The sequence below is a fragment of the Phyllobates terribilis genome, unplaced genomic scaffold, assembly GCF_046119375.1.
Source record: "Phyllobates terribilis strain yellow unplaced genomic scaffold, ASM4611937v1 Scaffold_5__5_contigs__length_657084704, whole genome shotgun sequence".
Taxonomy (NCBI): Eukaryota; Metazoa; Chordata; class Amphibia; order Anura; family Dendrobatidae; genus Phyllobates; species Phyllobates terribilis.
Window position 1 is genome coordinate 120702135 of NW_027362765.1, and position 16171 is coordinate 120718305.

At 41.7% G+C, this 16171-nt stretch overlaps 1 protein-coding gene across 7 annotated transcripts in view; it reads left to right on the top strand.

Moving 5' to 3' along the window:
• The window catches only part of TPD52L2 (TPD52 like 2), a 33884-nt gene that overhangs the window by 11591 nt on the left and 6122 nt on the right, over positions 1 to 16171 (top strand). For 3 of the 7 annotated variants that reach the window (XM_073682878.1, XM_073682879.1, XM_073682882.1), the window contains exons 2-5: positions 1721 to 1884; positions 3098 to 3246; positions 5234 to 5293; positions 9074 to 9175. In XM_073682878.1, the coding sequence (XP_073538979.1) occupies positions 1721 to 1884; positions 3098 to 3246; positions 5234 to 5293; positions 9074 to 9175 (475 nt within the window). The remainder of the gene's footprint in view (positions 1 to 1720; positions 1885 to 3097; positions 3247 to 5233; positions 5294 to 9073; positions 9176 to 16171) is intronic. The other 4 variants (XM_073682881.1, XM_073682883.1, XM_073682884.1 and 1 more) reach the window with 2 other exon arrangements.

A 16171-nucleotide genomic window follows, 5' to 3' on the forward strand; every position in this document is an offset into this window, starting at 1 on the left:
GGTGCTTTGCTGGTGACACTGTTGGAGATTTATTCAAAATTGAAGGCATACTGAACCAACCTGGCTACCACAGCACTTGCAGCGGCATGCTATTCCATCCGGTTTGCGTTTAGTTGGACCATCATTTATTTTTCAACAGGACAATGACCCCAAACACACCTCCAGGCTGTGTAAGGGCTATTTGACCAAGAAGGAGAGTGATGGGGTGCTACGCCAGATGACCTGGCCTCCACAGTCACCAGACCTGAACCCAATCGAGATGGTTTGGGATGAGCTTGACCGCAGAGTGAAGGCAAAAGGGCCAACAAGTGCTAAGCATCTCTGGGAACTCCTTCAAGATTGTTGGAAGACCATTTCCGGTGACTACCTCTTGAAGCTCATCAAGAGAATGCCAAGAGTGTGCAAAGCAGTCATCAAAGCAAAAGGTGGCTACTTTGAACAACCTAGAATATAAGACATATTTTCAGTTGTTTCACACTTTTTTGTTAAGTATATAATTCCACATGTGTTAATTCATAGTTTTGATGCCTTCAGTGTGAATGTACAATTTTCAAAATCATGAAAATACAGAAAAATCTTTAAATGAGAAGGTGTGTCCAAACTTTTGGTCTGTACTGTATGTAATAAATCAACGTTACAGAATGTAAGGAAAACGTTTTGTGAAGCAACAGGCAGTTTTTCTTTCCCTTTCTTCTGGCATTTAAGGGACTCTGTCAGCACAGAATGATTGTTCAAACCAAGTAGAAGTGCTCGGTGCACCCTTGGTGTGGCCAAACATTTATGTGCTCCTTCCCTCCTACTTGTTTTCCCCCTATCTCCATACCACCTCTTCTTTGACAGGTCTGGCTTTACAGAGACCGAGAAGGGTGGAGATGGAAAACAAGTAGATGGTAAGGTGCACAGAATGACTGTTCAATCCAAGTACAGGCTCTCGGTGCACCCTTGACGTGGCCAAATATTTAAATACACCTTCCCATATGCTTTTTTTCAATCTCTCCACCCTTCTCTGGCTTTGAAGAAGATGAGGTGTGGATGTAGATGGGATTGTGTAGCTAAATGATTGGCCCCGCCATGATGCACTGAGCGCTTGTTTGAACAGTCAGTCATTCTGCTGGTAGACTCCTTTAATTCAACTCTCTTCTGTTTGGTTAAAGCTTTGTCTGTAATTTCTTTGCATTCCCTTTAGTTTTCTAGCCTTTTATTTGCTGCACGCTTAGTCCAGAGATGGACATGTATGTAGCCTAGTGCACACACAAATACTATATTTTTACATATTATATAGCATTTTTTTTTTTTTTTCTTCTTGTAATAAATAATATCACAACTTTTATGTAGCATATTTTTTTCTGGGAGAGCTAGTTAATATCTGATTGGATGATGCACTTTTTTGTATGTGTTCAATTTCATACATGACATGTTCTGCCCTTTTGTGGCCATGCTTGCCTGTCTAATTACAGTATTTGGAGGCCCAAAGGGCTAATGTGTTTTAGTAGCAAAGTGCTTGGTAAAGCCGGCTATGGGCAAAACGGCCTTTTTGGGAGACTCCAAATTGACCTAATTGAAAACTACCCCATATGTCTGTTTATTAGGCTTTGGGGGGCGGGGGGGGGGGTTATTATTAAGATTAGCTTGTTTCCAGCTATTCCATCCGTTTGCTTCTTGCTCTGAATATTCCCTGCCTGCTCCCTTCCCTCTGACTCTCCATCTCCTCCCCTGACAGACATCAACCTTAACTCTCCCAACAAAGGTTTGCTGTCAGACACCATGACGGACGTCCCAGTGGGCCCAGCAGGAGCCAGAGTGCCAGCTGATGCTGCTGGAGGAGTGCTGCCAGAGGGTTTGACCGAGGCCGAAGCGGAAGAACTGCGCAGTGACCTTGTTAAGGTGCGTCCCATATTGTACATTTGGTGGGTTTTTGCTCAAAAGATGAAACTTTCATGTGGAGTTCCCAGGGTAAGGGTTTGTTTCGATTTACCTAGCCACCTGGCTTTTTTTTCTCTCTCCAGCATGGAGGTAAAGCAATGATTGAACTTATCCCATAGATTTCTTTGGGATTGTTCCCATTCGTTTTTCTCTGGATTGGTTCAGAATCACTGATCCGGCTGTGGACGCCAGACTGGTGCACGACTTTGTTTCCGTTCTGTGTATATCTCAGGCATAAAAAAAAAAAACCTGACCCGATATTTCTTGTGTATGGAAACAAGACCTAAACTTACAAACAACTCTTTTATCCAAATACCATTAAAAGGAATACATGAGCACAAATCAGAGCAACCTTGTCAGGGAATTGAAAGCAGGTCGGACTGTTATGTCAATGTAACAATCAAAGACCATTTGTGTTAGTGAACCTGCCAAGATCAGGAGGATTGGCAGATGGTCAAATATGTATGGGGGCCTCTCAACTCCCCACAACAGATGATAATGGGGGAAGTAGGAATCAGGCTGTTTCAATTTTAACACCCAACTCTTAATTGAGGATATAAGCCATTTCCAAAGCTTTCTGGTAGTGGCTTTTTTTTTTTTGCTCTCCCCTTTATAAACACATGAAAGTTAGTCCAAGCTCAAACGTTCATGTGTATGGGGGAGTAGAGAGCGCGAGCGAGAACGGTCCACCATAAGATTGTCCATCTGATGGCTATCTAATGTGTATTGGGGCATTTACTCCGCTGTATAGTAAATGTTCCCTTCAGTCTGACATCTGGTGGTCAATTGACATATTGTATCAGTATTATCAAGATTTGTTCCATGGTTGAAGTATTGAAGTAAATGACGTTTCAGCTCCCACTATGAGCATTTCTGAAATGAAGGAAAGGCTCTTTGTGGGAGCTGAAATGTCATTTACTTCAAGCATGGAATGTATCTTCTGTTTTTTCCTTCTATGACCAGGTAGTTCTGACTTTTTAGCTTTTTTCTATTTTTGGTCTAATGTCCAGTAGATTGAGAGGCTTGCACCTGAATTATATGGCTTTAGTGCTGACCTGTCTAATGTATACATGTTATTAAGCAGTTCCACATAAATGCAGCTTATTGCTTATGCCGCTAATTATATATTGAATATCATAGAAATATGAACAAGTCTCTGTTTTTTGATCTGTAGGTGGAGGAGGAGATTCAAACTCTGCGGCAAGTTCTGTCTGCCAAGGAGCGCTATGCAGCGGAGCTGAAGAGAAAGCTGGGACAGACTCCTCTAAACCAACTGAAGCTCAACCTCTCCAAGAGTCTGCATGACGTCCAAATGTCTAATGCGTGAGTTGTCCCTTTGTCCCCCAGAGAGATGTTATAACTTGTAAAGTCTGCAACCTACAAAGGAACGGAGTATGGTACCCAAAAAGAAGTCCTAGACAATGACAAATTGAGGGCATCTAAAACATCAATTTTATTATACATGCATGATAAAAAACACGACAAAATGTTAAAAATAGCAGGTCAAATGGAGGCGAATACACAAAATCAGAGCGGTAACCCATTAGGTCCACATGGGATTTTCTATAAAGTTGTTACATAATTCAAGGAATGCAAGTGGCAGGCACATACATGGTTAAGTCTCAATGGACTTTAATTTCTCTAATTCTATCCAAATAGAATACAAGTGAAACACAAGGAAAGTGCCTATTCTCAGGTGAACTTATTTATGTCATGTACTTTGATTATGAATATGTATGCGAAACAGTATGTGTTGCTATTATCAATATATTTGATTATCCATGTATGGGACCTATTGGCTATCACCCTATTTTCTCTATCTTGACTATTGATCTGTTCTTGCTAGTTGATTTTGATTCTTACTTCCTGCCCTTTACTTGTCTCTCACTACAAATGGCCGCCGCTAGTAGCGCATGCGCGGTGTACCACTGGTCCGGCTGCGTCTCATAAGGCTTCCGCATGATGGGAGTGTTAGTTACTGACGTCACTGGAACAATTGTTCCCACCCACACTCCCGTCAGGAATTGGCCGGAAATGAAGCGACGGAAGTGGATGACATCATCGCACATGCGCCATGATACCGGCGTGTGTCCTAGCTACATCTGATTAGGTAGATATATAAGGAGAGCCCTTACACAACCACAGCCCCCCGAGGAAACATACGCAAAACGCGCGTCGGGTCTTCAGCGCGGCACCAGGTCCCTATCTTTAACATGGGTGAGTCCTGTAGGTTGTTAGATGGGTAGTCATTTGACCTCCCTTTACTGCTTTCACCCTATTTATATTTATTATTCAAGTTTGCTGCTGATATAGATCACCTGAGAATAGGCACTTTCCTTGGGTTTCACTTGTATTCCACTTGGCTAGAATTAGAGAAATTAAAGTCGATTGAGACTTAACCATGTATGTGCCTGCCACTTGCATTCCTTGAATTATGTAACAACTGTATAGAAAATCCCATGTGGACCTAATGGGTTACCGCTCTGATTGTGTATTCCCCTCCATTTGACCTGCTATTTTTAACATTTTGTCGTGTTTTTTATCATGCATGTATAATAAAATTGATGTTTTAGATGCACTCAATTTGTCATTGTCTAGGACTTCTTTTTGGGTACCATACTCCGTTCCTTTGTAGGTTGCATATGTGTTGGGAGTACCCACACTTATTAATTACCAATTATGGTTAAAAAAAATGTTTTGCCATATTGTTCGGCTCATCTGTTTGCACAACTTGTAAAGTCTATTCAGTTCTCTTTAGGCCTTAGTGCACTGGTGGCCTATCCTAAGAATATTGTCAGTGGGGGTCCGACTTTCTCATACATGCTTATTTTTCCTGGCATATTTGAACCATTGTGTTTTGTTTTTTTTTCAAATGAATGGGGGAAAAAACTCAAGGAATAAAGTTTGTATTTTACATAGTTTTTCCTGTCCACACTGATTTTTGGTGCAAAAAAATCTCCAAATACTCAATGTGTGCAAATACCCTAAGTCTATGCCTTTTACCTGTATTACTCGTGAGTATTTATTATTTACGTAAGAGTCCATGGATAATTATTGAATACATGGACTTGTCCTCTAAAACATGCATTAGACTCGATTTCAAATAACTTTTCTAGTGATTTTCCTTAATTGATGCAACACAATAATAAAGTCACAAATCCAGGTATTGCAAAGGCATGTGTTGTTGCATCGTCCATGCCATGACTTGTGAAAATGTGTCCCCTCTGCACCGTTATGTTACCCCCTCACAGGCTACTTCTGCATGATACACAGCTTTGTCATTACAAACCTGGTGTTCATTTTGTTCCAGTTACGTTAAAACATCAGAGAAACTTGGAGAATGGAACGATAAAGTGACGCAGTCTGATGCGTGAGTCATTTTGGATCTGCTGTTCTCCCCGCTTTTACTGTAGGGGGCGCAAAACTTGCTTAAAGAATGTGAGAATGACGTGTGTGATTTATGCTTTGAATATAGAATAACAAGGTCTGCATATGATTGTGGTGTGATATTAATGATGATAAAACACTGGGGTCATGTATGAAAACTATGCTCTGAATGACACACTGGACGTGGGAAATTATACTTACAGGGGTTCTCCCTCAATAATAATTTTTCATTTATGGACAGGACATGGGTTGCAATCAGCAGCCTGTGTCCTGTGGATAGAGACAGGCAAGTACAGGCTGTACTTGCCTATCTGCTTCATTCCCAGACACTTTGAATGAAGTGGCAGCGCGCACACAGTTGAAACCAGAAGTTTACATACACTTTATAAAAAGACACATCTGCATGTTTTTCTCAATATCTGACATGAAATCAGAATAAACCTTTCTCGTTTTAGGTCAATTAGGATTACCATAATTTTTAATATTTGCCAAATACCAGAATAATGAGAGAGAGAGAGAGAGAATGTTTTAAGGCATTTTTATTCCTTACTGCAAAGTCAAAAGTTTACATATGTTTCATTAGTATTTGGTACCATTGACCTTAAACTGAATGACTTGGGTCAAACATTTAGGATATCCTTCCACAAGCTTCTCACAACAGTTGGTTAGAATTTGGGCCCACTCCTCCTGACAAAACTGGTGTAACTGATCCAGGTTTGTAGGTCGTCTTGCTCACACCTGCCTTTTAGGCTTTGCCCATAAATTTTCATTAGGATTGAGATCAAGGCTTTATGATGGCCACTCCAAAACATTGACTTTGTTATCCTTAAACCATTTTGTTACAATTTTGGCAGTATGCTTCGGGTCATTGTCCATTTGGAAGACCTATTTCCGCCCAAGCTTTAACTTCCTGGCTGATATCTTGAGATGTTGCTTCAGTATTGCCACATAATCTTCTTTTCTCATGATGCCATCTATTTTGTGAAGTGCACCAGTCCCTCCTGCAGCAAAACAACTCCACAACATGCTGCCACCATCGTGTTCCAGAGTTGGGATGGTGTTCTTAGGCTTCCAAGCTTCTCCCTTTTTCCTCCAAACGTAACGATGGTCATTATGCCCAAAAAGGTCAATTTTAGTTTCATCAGACCACGGGACATGTCTCCAAAAATTAAGGTCTTTGTTCCTGTGTGCATTTGCGAACATTAATCTGGCTTTTTTATGTTTGTTTTGGAGTAATGGCTTCTTCCTGGCAGAGTGACCTTTCAGCTCATGTTGATACTGTACTCCTTTCACTGTGGATATTGACACAATCTTACCAGCTTCCGCCATCATCTTCACAAAGTCTTTTTTGTTTTTATCCTTGGGTTGACATGCACATGTCGGACCAAAGCACGTTCATCTCTGGGACACACAACCCGTCTCCTTCCTGAGCGTTTGATGGCTGGACATTACCATCTTGTTTGTACTTGCGTATAATTGTTTGTACAGATGAACGAGGCACCTTCAGGTATCTTGAAATTGTACCCAAGGATGAGCCAGACTTGTGCAAGTCCACAATTCTCTTCCTTATATCTTAGCTGATTTCTTTAGACTTTCCCATGATGCTACACAAAGAAGCGGTGTGTTTCAGGTGTGCATTAAAATACATCCACAGGTGTGTCTGTAATTAACTCAGATGTTGCCAAAAAAACAGAAGCTTCCAAACACATGACATCATCATATGGGCAGTCCAGAATTGTTTAAAGGCATAGTAAACTTAATGTATGTAAACTTTTGACTTTGCAGTAAGTAATAAAAATGCCTTAAAACATTCTCTCTTTCTCATTATTCTGGCATTTGGCAAATATTAAAAATTATGGTAATCCTAATTGACCTAAAACGGGAAAGGTTTATTCTGATTTCATGTCAGATATTGAGAAAAACATGCATATGTGTCTTTTTATATAGTGTATGTAAACTTCCGGTTTCAACTATACTTGACCGCCACTGTATTAAAGTGGAGTCTAGTATCCCCTCTTTCGTGATTCGTGGGAGTCCCAATAATGGTACGGGAATCAGCAATGTAAGTAGGTAATAAGCTCAGACCATGGGACATCCTCTTCAGTAAAAGTTACATAAGCAGTCTTCCATGTAAGATAGATATATCTATCTATATATATCTATCTATCTATATATCTCTAATACTCATATGCGCACACACACACACTATGGGTTTATTCATGCATTGTGTTTTTGGTGTCCCTTTGCGACACTGTGGCATGAAATGAAAAAAAAAATGCACCACTAACTGTGATTGCTGAATAAACTCGTATCACATGTGGGAGAATAACTGCACGTGGACTGTTGCAATTTTCTAAAATAATTTGTCGAAAGGCCAGTCAATAGGAATTGACATTTGGGAAAGGTTGTGGGAGGGCAGCACTTAGTTGCCGCTTTTTATTACAGCTTGCCTTCATGTTGACAATACTGCAGCCAATAAGTGGCTGAGCCACTGATCAGCTGCAGCGCTGTTGACACAACGTCAGCACTGCAGACAATAAAAGATATGAGCAGCTTTAAAACAAACTGCTGCTGAGAAAGAGGGCTTTTCCAAAACCACTTAAATAAGACAAATGCAATGACACGGCAATAGCGGTTTAGAAAAATGTTATTCTATATTAGGAATTTGATTTTCGTGTTCTCACGTCACTTGTCGTCGTTGACCTTTTCATACACGACCTTGTGTTTATATGAAAAGTGTGTGTACGGTATTTTCATGATTTTCATATGCCCAGGACCAATTACTAAAAGCATTTATATCTAAATGAGTGAGTGTTGGTGCCCCGATGGTGGACAGAACTGTCCAGCACGCTAATAGTATGGCTAATTAGCGACTCCCTCCTGCAAATGGCCCAAAGATACGTGACCTGAACAGTTCCTCTTGAGAATGAGAGGAAAGCCTAGTAATTTGCACTTGGATCAATATTGCGTGTGCATGTGGAATAGATTCTGGTGCTCAGGGTAAGGGCTGTATATTATGGAGGTGGCAGTGCGGCCAAAGCTCCATTCACTTGTGGCTGGAAATTGGCCGTATGATTGAGAAAAAAAACTCAGCATCAAATGGCCATCGCGGTGGACAGAGATTTGGTTGCATGCAAATGGCCACACAGTCTGGACCCACCGAAAGACCAGATGGAGTGGTTGAGAAACTCAGCAGCCAGCGGTTTTGTAATAGTTTAAGAGGCAAGTTCAAAACTGGGGTAAGGCTATAAGTGGCGTTCATGTCACGGACATATCAGTCAACAGCCTACTTTTGCTGGTTCAGCTGTTCCCCTGCAAAATCAAATAATTAATAGGCAATTTGAAAATCAGAATAACACCTGGCCGCTGCAGTTCTTGGCCACGTTGTGGCTACTACAGCTGTGTTGTTATCGCCATGTTTGGCCTTACTTTTAATGGGTGTCTTTTTCCATCTGCTCATTTCCTGGCTTCTCATACACTATCATACTACAACATGCTGCTAACTTGCTTTGCTAACTTACTACTTAACCTAACATGGCTGTGGCCGTCCCAGAGCTGCTTAAACCCTTTTTGTATGCATCAGGCTTGGACAAAGCCCAGGAGCCAAGTAACCAGCTAAATGATGGGTGTTTACTAAATTGCTCATAAATTGTGCTTTGTTTTGTCCAGCCCTGGTCTGTTTGTACGTCATATTTGCACTTGTTCCTCCAGTCCTTCCTTTTTTTTTTTTTATGCAAATTTATATTCTTTCCATGTATTTCAGCTACAAGAAGACTCAGGAGACTCTCTCTACTGCCGGTCAAAAGACCAGTGCTGCTCTGTCTACGATGGGCACTGCCATCACCAGGAAACTGGGCGATATGAGGTAAATAAATTACATTAATATACATCATGTTCTGTACAGCATTGTGAATCTTGTCAGTGAAGAAATTATAAAAAGGAACAAATAAGATTGTGTTCTGAATAAGACCTTAATTTTTAAAGGGAATCTTTGACCAGTGTTATAATGCTGCCCGGCGCCTGGTCGCAGCCGAATGCAATGGGGAGAAAATGAACTTTATTCTCCCCGCCAGCATTCGCATTCAGTCACAGGGGCGGGGGCAGCACTTGTTCAGTCAACGATCTGAGTTACAGCAGCTGCTTCATATTCTCAAAGCTATGACTGAACCCGCAGCACCCCCACCCCTATGACTGAATCCGAATGCTGGCGGGGAGAATAAAAGTTCATGTTCTCCCCACTGCATTCGGCTGCGTGCAGGCGCGGGGCAGCATAATAACTCTGTTAACCTGCAGATTAACCGCATATCTGCAGGTTAACAGCATTATTTCTGGTGACAGGTTGCCGTTAAAGTTCGTATTGAAACTTTTCTGTCCCCCTCCCAAGTCTTGCATCACAATGTTGTCTTTTTACACTGCAATTTTGCAGCCCATTCAAGCAGTTGGTCTGATATAGATGTATGCAAGCATTATGTTTCAGAAAACGCAAATTAGGAACCATTCCTTGATGCATACAGATGATTTTATATAACTAGTTGTTATTTCTATATTTCAGGGACCTTTCGTTAATTAAAGCGAACTTATCCGGCCCAATAAGGCTTTTAACCTGCACATATAGGATTATTAATAGTAGTAATATTATGTTATGAAGGTTCCCTGGCCACAGAAATGAAAGTGCTGCACCTAGGACAAGATTAACTCTTTTTCTCCCAGGAGCCACTGATTTTCAGGTATGCCCAGAGCAATTACCGTCACCAATGACTATACTGTGAGCGGCGGCTGTAAGCACACCCCGATACTGATTGACAGCCGGCTCTGCCATGATGCACTGCATCAGTATGCTGTGAGCGGTGACTGTAATTGCTTCTGGCACGACTGTATGACTGAAAGCTGGCGGCTCCCGGGAGAAATACAATTATTTTTCAATTCTGCAGTCGGGCACCTTCATAATGCTGTTTAACCTGACGATTACCCTACATCTGCAGATTAATGGTGTTATCAGACCAGACAGGTTCCCTTTAACTATATTTATTATAACCCAGGATTTGTGCATCATTGCACCAGAAACAACATAATTGCAATTATCTTTTATTTTTCCCTTTTTAACAGCATGAGATGGTCTGTCTGAAACAACAAATGTATGGATTGTACATAGGGTTTAAAAAAAAAAATGTTTAAATAAAACTGTAAAATTTAATTGCAAATGTCACCTACCTGTAGTCTTACTCTTGCTGGTCACATTAATTTTTTTGTGCTTATGACATGACTTTTGTTATACCCATCAAGCACCTCAACAGGTATCTGAAGAACAAAAAGCTGTGTTATAAGAAGTGATGAAAGTACAGAGTGCATAATTATTGCTTATTCCTTGTAATTTATTCTTAGATCATCAGAAGTCTGACCACTGAGTTCCTGCACCTTATCTCCCATTCACTTGAATGAGAGATAAACTGCAGTATTCTGCAGCGGCTGAAGCAAATATCGGCTGGTGGGTGGAGCTGCCAGGTGTCAGACCCCCACCGATCTTGTATTGATAATCTATCCACAGGATAGGACATCAATATAGAAGTCCCAGGCAACCTTTTTAAGGCGAAACCGAGCAAAGTAAAATCGATCTACTTGTGTTATTTAACACACCAGTGCCTGCATTTCTTTCAATCTAAGTTATGGGGATCTGTTCAATCATTTTGGCAAAAGATTGTTTTGCCTTCATAAGCCTGGGTTGCATTATAAATATATCGCAATATGTTGAAAAATTTACTGTGCTGTGATTTAAAAAAAACCCTTCTTTTCACTCTTGCTTAATCTAATGTCTGTTTCCCTGCCGACACACTCCAGCCTGGTTATGGCTAGAGCAGCTTTTATGCCCCTGGAGATGATCGGAGGGTAAGAGTTTGTGTGCCTTGAGGTGCTCCTACTCCTCTGAATCAGCTACTTACCTTCCTATAAATACTGTATTTATCACTCTAAGATCCAAAAACCTGCAGTCTGCATTTACATAAAATAAAAGGATTTTGTGAAAATTAAATATCTGATCGTCTACCCACCAGAACACAATTTGGGGGCTATTTGAAAGCAGCCTATAAAAATTAGATTATCTATGGGATTGATTATTACGAATGTAAAGGGCATAGGTTGCTCAATGTACATTAGCATTTTTGCAGCCAATTTGTTAAGCTCTACTACATTTACTAAACCAGCCAATAGTATTGATCTGATTTACGTCATTGGCTCCTATGCAGACCTATATGTCTCCATGGTTACAGACTACAAACAAGCGCTCTGTAGTCAAACGAGTAACTCCCTTCAATCTTCCTCCTTTTCTCCTGATTAAGGGTGGCCATACACAAGATAGCTTTCGAATGAATGTTCATTCGGCTGCCATCTTTCTCTCCTGATTCCCCCATATACATTAGCACTCATTTGAGCGCTCACTTACTTTCAATGGGGAAAGAGGAGAAAGCCAATGCCATACACCTCTGGCAGCGGCTTGTCTTCCCTGAAAACAAAAATATTGGGTTTGTAACTCCAATTGCCCAACATTTCTCAGATAGTTGGCATATCTCACTGAAAGGGAATGTCAGGCAATTTATACTGCCCAAATCGTGGGCAACATGAATCGCTGGATTGCAGCCAGTGTATTATTCTCTGAAACGCTACAGCATTTCAGATGTTTTGCATACCCAGCCGGAGACCAGACTAGTTCACCTCTGACACGTCAATCACCAGGAGTGGAGATGATAAAAGATGGCCAAGTCTCTCCTTATGTAAGGGGCAAAAATATACGTCACTCTGCATTTTTGTAGGGTGCTCAGATAGGATGCCACTCCATTTGCAAAGAAGAAAACTTAGTTTTATTTGAACTGTTAGACCTTAATTTTACATTAAAGAAAAAAAAGTATAAATTGAAACAATACAATATGTACCGTATATTCCGGCGTATAAGACGACTTTTGAAGACTGAAAAATCTTCTGTCTAGTCTGGGGTCGTCTTATACGCCGGTAATGCTTTTAAACTTTCAGAAATTGACATGCGGGGATACTCTGGGGGTGTTAATAACCTGCCGTGGCCGTATCCCTGCCATGTCGGAGTTAATATAAGGTGGAGGGAGTTAAAATACGGCGGCGGTAGGTCCAGACAGTCAGCGCTTCTGTGCTGAAACTGACACATCGCTGCGTATTCCCAGCTCCGGACACAGCGCAGGGCTTCTGTGCCGACAGCTTTCACTTGTCACAGAAGCGGTGCGCTGTGTCCGGAGCAGGGAAGTTCGCATCGCTTCTGTGACAATATATGAAAAGCCGGCAATTCAGCAGCGGCATAAGCCGGCACCCGACAATTTAGAATAGAAAGAATAGAGCTTCACACATAGATTAGATAGATAGAAACATGTCAGTCACATATATATGAAGTACAGTGACAGTATTGCTTACTGTACTTGTCATTTAGTGTAAAGGATTTATTAAAACAAATAATAGTGTTTTCATGCACCGTCTCTTTAAAAAAGCCGGCCGGCAATTCAGCAGCGGTACCCGACAATTTATAACAGACAGAATAGAGCTTCACACATAGATTAGATAGATAGAAACATGTCAGTCACATATATATGAAGTACAGTGATAGTGTTGGTTACTGTACTTGTCATTTAGTATTAAAATAAAGGATTTATTATTAAAAAAATTGGCGTGGGGTTCCCCTTAATTTTAGGCTCTAGCGGAGGTTAAGCAGACAGCTGGGGCAGATGTTTGAAGCCTGGGAAGGGGGTAATACCCACGGAGCTTCCCAGGCTACTAATATCAGCCCCCAGCTGAATACCTAGTCTTTACTAGCTATTAAAATGGGGGACCCCCCAAAAAAAATGACGTGGGGTCCCCCCTAATTTAATAGCTAGCAAAGGCTAGGCAGACAGCTGGGGGCTGATATTAATAGCCCAGGAAGGGAGCCATGAATATTGGCCCCCTCCCAGGCTAGAAACACCAGCCGTCAGCCGCCCCAGAAATGGCGCATCCATAGGATGCGCCAATTCTGGCACTTAGCCTCGCTCTTCCACGCTGCCCTGGTGCGGTGGCAGTGGGGTAATAGGGTTGGGGTTGATGTCAGCTTATAATGCCAGCTGACATCAAGCCCAGGTTAGTAATGGAGAGGCGTCTATAAGACACCCCCATTACTAACCCCATAGTCAAAGTTAAAAAAAACACAAACACCCAGAATAAAGTCCTTTAATTGAAATAAAGACACAATTCTTTATTGTTCTAAATTAAACCATACTTACCATCACGCCCATTCCAGCTGAAGCCAACGATCTCCTGCAATAAAAGAAAAATAATAAACCAACCTCATCCTTACCTCTCCATGGTTCCCAGGACAGCTCCAGCTCTGCTACATCGAGATGACAGGCTGGACCGCAGCAGAACGCTGCCATCCAGCCTGTCATCCCGCAGACACTGAGAAGCGCAGGCATGCTTGCGCTCCTCAGTGTCTCGCTGTGACGGCATCCAGATGAGCCGACAATGAACTCAGCTCACCTCCTGGACGTCCGTCACTGACAGCGTGGGAAACTTCTACTGCGCATGCGGGGAGCAGGAGAATTTTCCCACGCTGTCAGTGACGTGCATGAGGTGAGCCGAGTTCATTGGACATGATCTCGGCTCATCTGGATGCCGTCACAGTCAGACACTGAGGAGCACAAGCATGCCTGCGCTTCTCAGTGTCTGCCGCATGGCAAGCTGAACGGCAGCGTTCTGCTGCGGTGCAGCCTGTCATGTGAATGTAGCAGAGCTGGACCGGTCCTGGGAACCATGGAAAGGTAAGGATGAGGTTGCTTTATTATTTTTCTTTTATTGCAGGAGATCGTTGGCTTCAGCTGGAATGGGCGTGACGGTAAGTATGGTTTAATTTAGAACATTAAAAAATTGTGTCTTTATTTCAATTAAAGGACTTTTTTCTGGGTGTTGTGTTTTTTTTAATTACTTTACTAGAAATTCATGGTGGTCATGTCTAATATTGGCGTGACCCCATGAATTTCGGGCTTAGGGCCAGCTGATAATGCCAAGCTGGCCCTAACCCCTTTATTACCCAGTGAGCCACCGCACCAGGGCCCTGGATGAGTTGGGTACAGCGCCAGAAGATGGCGCTTCTATGAACGCGCCATTTTCCGGGGTGGCTGCGGACTGCAATTTGCAGCGGGGGGGGCCCAGAAAGCTTGGGTCTCCCTGCGCTGCAGATTCCAGCCCCCAGCTGCCTAGTTGTACCTGGCTGGACACAAAAATAGGGCGAAGCCCCACGTCTTTTTTTTTTTTAATTATTTCATGAAATAATTAAAAAAAAAAAAGGGCTTCCCTATATTGTTGTGTCCGGCCAGGTACAAATAGGCAGCTGGTGGTTGGGGGCAGCCCGTTCCTGCCTGCTGTACCTGGCTGGACACAAAAATATGGCGAAGCCCACGTCAACATTTTTGGGAAAAATTAATTACAAAATTAATAATAATTTAGGGACTGCATCTTTATTAACCCCTCAATTGTCATTTAGTGTTAAAATAAAGGATTTTTTAAAAAGAAAATTGGCGTGGGATCCACCATCATTATAGTCTCTAGCGGAGGTTAAGCAGACGGCTGGGGCAGATGTTTGAAGTCTGGGAAGGGGGTAATACCCACGGAGCTTCCCAGGCTACTAATATCAGCCCCCAGCTGAATACCTAGCCTTTACTAGCTATTAGAATGGGGGACCCCCCCAAAAAATGACGTGGGGTCCCCCCTATTTTAATATGTTTATGAGTGACAGTTTTCCTGCTATATACCTGCATGTCATAAGAATTTAAATTAAAAAAGGACCATGTTAAATTCAAATCTGTTTTTTTTTAATTTTTACCGGTGTTTGGTATGCGTTGGAAAAGGGGTAGTCTTATACGGTGAATATATCCTAAACTCTATATTTTAACAGGAAAGTAGGGGGGTCGTCTTATACACCAGGTCGTCTTATACGCCGGAATATACGGTATATACAAAAAAAGTTAAAAATCAACTACATGCAAGATGGCAAAGTCACACTTACTATATAATTGCAACGGTAATGTGTATACACGGTATTCCATACCACAAAGTAAATTCAAAGAGCATAATAGAATAGTCTCTTAAGGATCAAAAAGATATTAAAAATTGTTCTAAAAAATAAAAGAATATTGTATTATACAAAGAGTAGTATCTAAAAGGGGACACCAGGGGAAGCAAAAATCGAGAGAAGATGCTAAATAGAGAAATACAATAGAATAAACCCCTTAGCGTGGGAGTGAAAAAAAAAGAAATATTTACTATAAGTTTACTCATTTGATGACCCCTAAAGTGATCAGTATAAAAATGAATCCGCATAAAAAGAAAAAAACAGGCTTACCGGATTGCTATGTACAAAGTTGTGTCTACACACGAGGGAGAGACCTGTCAATCACCTACAGATGCTCTGGGAATAGCCGGCTAGCGGTGATTCCGGACTAGTCTCTTCTCCGGCTGTGGTCCCCAGCTGGATCTTTAAAGTATATTTTGTCTGTAACGCCAAAGTATTTCAGAGAATAGTATGCATGGCTGCAATCCTGAAGTCGTGCTGGGATTCATGGTGTCTGTGGTTTGGGCAGCATGAATTGCCTGACAGATTTCCTTTGGGGAGGACAGGCTAACAATCTACTGTGTATATGATTTCATGCTGTCTGCGGTTTGGGCAGTATGAACTGCCTTATAAGTTCCCGTTAAATCAACGGGTTTGGCTGACTTTCGTCTAATGTTTGGTGGACTTAACAGGAGACTGCAGGAACAAACGACTGAAAAGGTTTTTCCGTATACTGTAAACACTTAGACATATAGCTCTGCTTAGACACGT